At 29.5% G+C, this 6,433-nt stretch overlaps 1 protein-coding gene across 1 annotated transcript in view; it reads left to right on the top strand.

Annotated features, from left to right (window-relative positions):
• The first annotated feature begins 869 nt into the window (after positions 1-869).
• Positions 870-6,433, top strand: part of LOC105621692 (sodium-dependent nutrient amino acid transporter 1-like) — a 121,106-nt gene continuing 115,542 nt past the window's right edge. Inside the window, exons 1-3 of the mRNA XM_012203157.1 lie at positions 870-905; positions 983-1,120; positions 1,216-1,468. Coding sequence (XP_012058547.1) covers positions 870-905; positions 983-1,120; positions 1,216-1,468 — 427 coding nt within the window. The remainder of the gene's footprint in view (positions 906-982; positions 1,121-1,215; positions 1,469-6,433) is intronic.

The following is a 6,433-nucleotide window of genomic DNA, read 5'->3' as shown; positions in this document are numbered from 1 at the left end:
CGGAAAGATCTTATTGATACTTGGATGTTGAGTTCATGTATACCACAGAAGATCCTTACTGTAAATATATCTAAGAACTTAAAAAATGCTAGTTTACCGCAATCGTTACATTAGGTAGAAAAAATGAAAGGTGGAGCACGTGATGCATGTGCAGATTGGAAAACTGATAATCTAATCGAAGGACAGATTTACCGCTAGATTTGTTGATCAATCAGTGGCTAACGAGTGGCATAGATCTCGAGATCGTATCCTCAAGTGATGTGAATACAAGGAGTGCACCAGTATCTTTGTCTTTCATCGGTCGGGTATTTGCAAACGCGACGGTGCCCTCGGTAAAATTATCCCGAACGCTTCCGTATGAGACGTTATCTTCACAAGGAAATTTTCAGTCATTCAGTATCTTCGCAGACTCCGTTCGGTTTTCTCCGTTGAATGAAAACTTTGAATTAATGATATTCTAAAAGAGAAATCTGTGCGCCAAGTTAGAATTCGCAAATGACTGCTACGTGTGAAGTATTAATACTTTGTCTATCAACTTACAGAACATTTGGTTTTACAAACTAAATTATAAAATTTCATGAAAATATTGTGTAAAATGCAAAGAAGAGAATCGTGAATCATCGTTTAAAATATTGTAAAAACGCTACCTTGATTTAATATTCTAATGCAAAGCATATCCGCGAGTGAGGATAAGATAAAGATATTGCTCCTCTACGAGAGTGATTGCCATAGGATTCTGATTTCGATATTCATTGATAAAAAAACATTTTGAGCAATTTTTCGCACGCGGCAATTAACATTACATTAAAAACGAAAAGTTTGAAGATTAATTTTTACTTTTTCGCGACTCACATTTTCTATGCGACACAATGACTAAAATGGAAAGGATAGAAGACGGCATTTATGTAAAGCTTTCTAGAATGAAAAACACATAAAATCCTGACAATTTACTGTTAATTTTATTTGCAAACCATTTTTTTAGAGACAAAATGACTATATTAACGAGGTTTTTCAACTGGACGATTTTGACTCTTCAAAACCAGATTTTTACGGAAATATTCCACTTGATTATGCGACAATGCCACAGCTCGATAAACAGCAGGAGCAGTCTGAAAGTTCAGTACGTATTATATACATTATCACGTCAAATCAACAGAAATATAACATTAATTATACAAAATAATTAATTATACAAAATAAATCTTTGATTATTAGACGTTTAGTAAGGAGGTGGAATGGGGTGGTAGACTGGAGTTTCTGATGGCCTGTATAGCCACTTCTGTCGGATTGGGAAATGTATGGAGGTTTCCATTCACTGCGTATGAGAACGGCGGTGGTGCCTTCCTAATACCCTATATCACAGTCCTGATCCTGGTCGGGAAACCGTTTTATCTTCTGGAGGGACTCTTGGGACAGTTTACCAGTAGATCTTGTGCAAAAACATGGTACATGACGCCGGCTATGAAGGGTAAGAAAAATAAATCGATCTATTTTTTATATAAAATTAACTTAATTCTTGAATGCGCGAGACTTGCTTTATAAAACAAAAAACAGGGCTGGCAATATTACTTCATAAAAATAACTCGTTCCCATTACTCGTTACTAATTTGCAAAAGTAACTCGTTTCCGTTATTCAAAATATAACGAATAGTTATTTTTTTACTTTACCTTTTTTTCTTGATAATTTTTGCGATTAATGTAAAAAAAATATCAAAATGCTATTTTTTAGTAGAGGAAATAGAACTTAAAAAATATATGCCTAATATAGTAAATATTGTGCGTTATTTTCATGAATGAAATAGATGCTGTCATATCACATAATATATATTGCATTTTTTATAATTTTTATACTTAAATAAATTTATTTTTTGTATTACTTTAATAAGATATTTTTAAATTATACGTTTAATTCTTAATACATATATAATACATAATTTCTTTTATTGTGCATGATGGATCATTTGTGTGGATTAATTTTCATAATTTTTGCAAAAATTATGAATAGATCCTTATATGTATTTTAATATTTTTAAAAACATTTACAAAATTGTATATTTAAAAAGAAGGAAAGGATGGAAAGAATTATTTAGCCAGGTGCAGTATTTCGAAGAAAAGGAGCAAGATACAAATGATTTATCGTGAATACTCTAAGAGTAAAATTATATTTAACACTATACTTAAAATTATATTTAACAATATAAAGACTAAAATGTAAGGGGAAGTAGAAGTCAGCGCGGTAATCGTTGCGCAAATATAATAATGGAAATGTTTATATGTCCATTTTTAATATAAAATATAACAATATAAAAGTTTTGGTATAAAATTTGGTATAAAAGGTTTGATATAAAATCCGTACGCGTTTCAACTTACTTCAAGTCATTCTTAACGATATCAATATAATTCTAATTTAGTTGTACAAATAATACATGTAGTAGTACAAAGAATGTGCCAATCATCCAACATCACAATGAGATTCCTTAGCTTCATCCTAGTTTACAGGTCAGAAAGAAACAAGAATTCTTATAAAGTGAAGCTATAATAAGAATGAGAATGTCACAGATATATGTGAAATTATTTTTTTAAAAAAGAATCGACAAGAAGAAAGATCGACACTCACCAAATTGATATATCATTTAGTGCATACCATACATACAGCATACACTAGTCAACCAGTAGAATATACAATAATATTAATTTTAATAATCAGATGAAGTAACAAGAGTAATCTAAATAATTTTTTCGTCAAATGAAAAGAATAGAATGTAACACTCTTCGATTACACGCAGACAAATAACAAATGTCACAGTCGATACAAGCGCTGATCCGGAACGATCGGAAGCATAATTATAAACATTAATTTCAAATAGTATTCAGAATTGACGAATAGACATAGTCTAAAAATTCAGTATTTGTTTGGAGGTTTAAACTCCTTTTTTGTGTTTTTGTATGTATTTCAGACGTTAATCTTTTGTTATAATTTTTTTCTATATCCAAAACTTTGTTCCAATCGAATTCATGGTCAAATTACAATTTGTAATCTGTAATAACCAAATGAGAAGACGTATTTCTTCTAATGTGATTTCGATGTTCTAAAATGCATATATGACGACTAGTTTGTCCTACATAAGAAACCTTACAGTCTTTGTAGGCAATCTTATATACGACGTTTCTCTGTGCATTGGTTAATAAAGGATCTTTCTGCACTTTGATTAGATTGCGAAATTTATTAATACTAAAATGCAATTTTGAATACCATATTATTAATAATTTTCTTGAATTTATCTGAAATATTGTTAACAAAGGGGATCGTAAACCAATTTTATTGTTAGATGTCACATTCTTTTTATTACCTTTGTTTATTATGTTACTATTTTTTATAAAACATTTTATTTTTTTGAGACACAGTATTAAAAATAAATTCAAGAGGATAGTCATTGTTTAACAAAATATTGATGATAAGTTCAAAATTTTTTTGGATTAGAAAAAACACTTTGTTGACTATACCTATGATTACGCCTTTTTTCTACGAAAGAGAACGTCTGTAAAATAAAAAATTTAGATATCTACCTGAAGAAGTCGGTTTTTGATAGTCAGTCAAATACTAATCTTTCGTATGAATTAAAATAGTTGTGTCAAGAAAATTAATTTTGTTATCATCTATTTCTATTGTGAACTGTAGCCTTGGATATACAGAGTTAAATATATTTTAAAAATTATCGATTTGTGTATTAGGAATCGCTGCTGACAATATCATCAATGTAACGATAATAAAACTTAATCGGAAAACCAAGTTATCAAGTATATTTTCTTCAAGATCAGCCATTACTATATCAGTGATAACCGGCGATAATAGAAGAGCCCATAGATGTCCCAAAATTCTGCTTATAAATTCGACCATCAAACATAAAAAAAGTAGACTCAAGGACGAATTGAACTGCCAACAAAAATTCATCCTTGGGAGCATTGCAATATTCTGAGATAAAATTCTATCTCTTCTCAATACTCTTAATGGCCAAGTTCAGTGAAATATTAGTGAAAAGCAAAACCACACTCTAACTAAATTAAATTACTATCAATGTATAAACTTTTTAACTTGTTGACAAAATCATAATTATTGATGTGGCTTCACGGTTGTGGTGCTTTTGACAATTAATTTGTATAAACACGTTGCAAATGTATAAAGTGGAGTGTCAATAGACGATACAATTATTCTAAATGGACAATTCATTTTGTATGTATACCTTTGGGATATCATAAACTTTCGGAAGAACACCATCAAAAAACTGATTTATACGTAGATTCCGAGGTGTAGTTCGATCTTTGCTATCTTGTCAGTAACTCTTTAAGTTTGTTGGTCTTTTTTTTAGTCGGATGTTTGTTAACTAAAAAGTGTATATGTCTTTGTCGCTGAGCATTTCGTTAATTTTTTGTTTATGTGGTGAATCTTTATCTAATAAAATGAAATGTTGCCCTTGTCGGCTTTCGTAACAATTAGATTCGAATTGTTTCTTAAAAAACGTTTAATGAAGGAAAATAAGCTAATCAACAAGCCATCAATACAATTTTTGTAAAGAAAAATTAGAGAAAGATTATTAATAATAGAAATAGAAAAATTTCTGATGTTTGTTTGAATGTTTTTAGAAAATCTTTTAATGTTAGATTCAATGTTTTTTATAAATACAAATCATCTCCTTTTTATTGATGAAAGATAATGAAAAATTTTCACCTAAGTAACAAAAGTTGTACTTTTTTAGGAATCTGGACAGAAAACAAATTGATTAACTACTTATCCTTCACAGATTTTAATGAGGAAAAGACAGTATTTTTTTACAAAAGAAAAAAGATTAAGAATGATTTTTATATTAGACATATAATCAATGGAATTATTTTTTATCGGACTAAGAGAAAAACTATTATATATTGTTGTGTCGAAGGATTCTGATAGTCAGCTTGAGGTACATGTGAGGTATTATTACATAATAATTGAGGTGTTGAATATTCTTATACTTCTGTTTTTTATGTTTGTGAAGTAACCAATCCATTTTTTTATAATCTATCTTTTTCTTTAGTATAGAAAGTAAGCTCTTTTCTTGCTTGTGAAAAAAAATGTTACAAACACTTAATGGAAGACATCGAGATATGTTACGCGACAAGTTAAAAATATGTATCCTTGAATTGTGTGTATCATTAAGCTCTAATTTTAATAATCTTGATATAAAGATCTTTCATGTGACTAAATTTGTTTTTGCAACATGCCTATATGTCAGTTCTGAATATTATTTGAAATTAATATTTACAATTATGCTTTCGATCGTTTCGGATCAGCTCTTGTATCGACTGTGATATTTGTTATTTGTCTGTAATCGAGACATTTGTTATTTGCATGTGAAGAATGAACTGTTACATTTTTTTTTCATTTGATGAAAAAATTATTTGGATCACTCTTGTTACTTCATCTGTTGAAATTAATATTATATTCTACTGGTTGATTACTGTATGTGTACGCACAAATTGCATCAATTCGGTGAGTGTCAATCTGCTTTTTTCTTGTCGATTCTTTTAAAAAAAAATAATTTCAAATATATCTGTGACATTCTCATTCTTATTATAATTTCACTTTATAAGAATTCTTGTTTCTTTCTGACCTGGGATGAAGCTAAGAAACTTCATTGTGATGTTGAATAGTTGGCATCAAAATTATATTATACTTAAAAAAATGGTATTGTTTATAATCTACGTTATATACATATATTTAGTTTATGAGATATGACACAGAAAAAATTTTATTTTAAGAAACTAAATATACTGTAAAGATTATATTTGAATTAATCTATACGTGTGAATTGTGAATAATAACTGTGAAAAATAACTATGAATACAATGAAAAAAAGGTCGCGATTTAGACAGCCAATCAAACCGTTAATGTTTTATCTCTGTTTTCTAGGGTTATATATTACGATTAAATTTTTATATAGGTAGAAATAAACTAATGATAAAAGTAACTAGTAAAATCATTACTGTTACTAAAAATGTAATTGCATTATCATGAACGTTACTCAGAAGCAACTATAACATTATTACCCATTCGTTACCGAAAAAGTAACTTGTAACAGTAACTTGTTAGTTGTACAACTTTGCTTCCGCCGTTTTTTTCCGAAATTCGAGGCTTTATTGTAAAAAACTGGTTATACATTTATGATTCAAAGTATTGTCCATCGCCACTACTTTCTTCCATCTTTCAGGCAGCGTACGAATTCCGCGTCGAAAAAATTGGTCATCTTTTGAGGCTATCTACGAATCGATCCAATTTTTTACTTCTTCATAAGACCGGAAATGCTGGTCAGCCAGGCCGTGTATCATTGATCAAAACAAGATGATAGTCAGAGGGAGCAACGTCTGGAGAATACGGCGGGTGGGGTAGGATTTCCCATTT

The sequence above is a fragment of the Atta cephalotes genome (assembly GCF_000143395.1).
Source record: "Atta cephalotes unplaced genomic scaffold scaffold00036, whole genome shotgun sequence".
Lineage (NCBI taxonomy): Eukaryota > Metazoa > Arthropoda > Insecta > Hymenoptera > Formicidae > Atta > Atta cephalotes.
The sequence above is the reverse complement of the archived record's forward strand: the minus strand, read 5'-3'. Positions and strand labels throughout refer to the sequence as shown.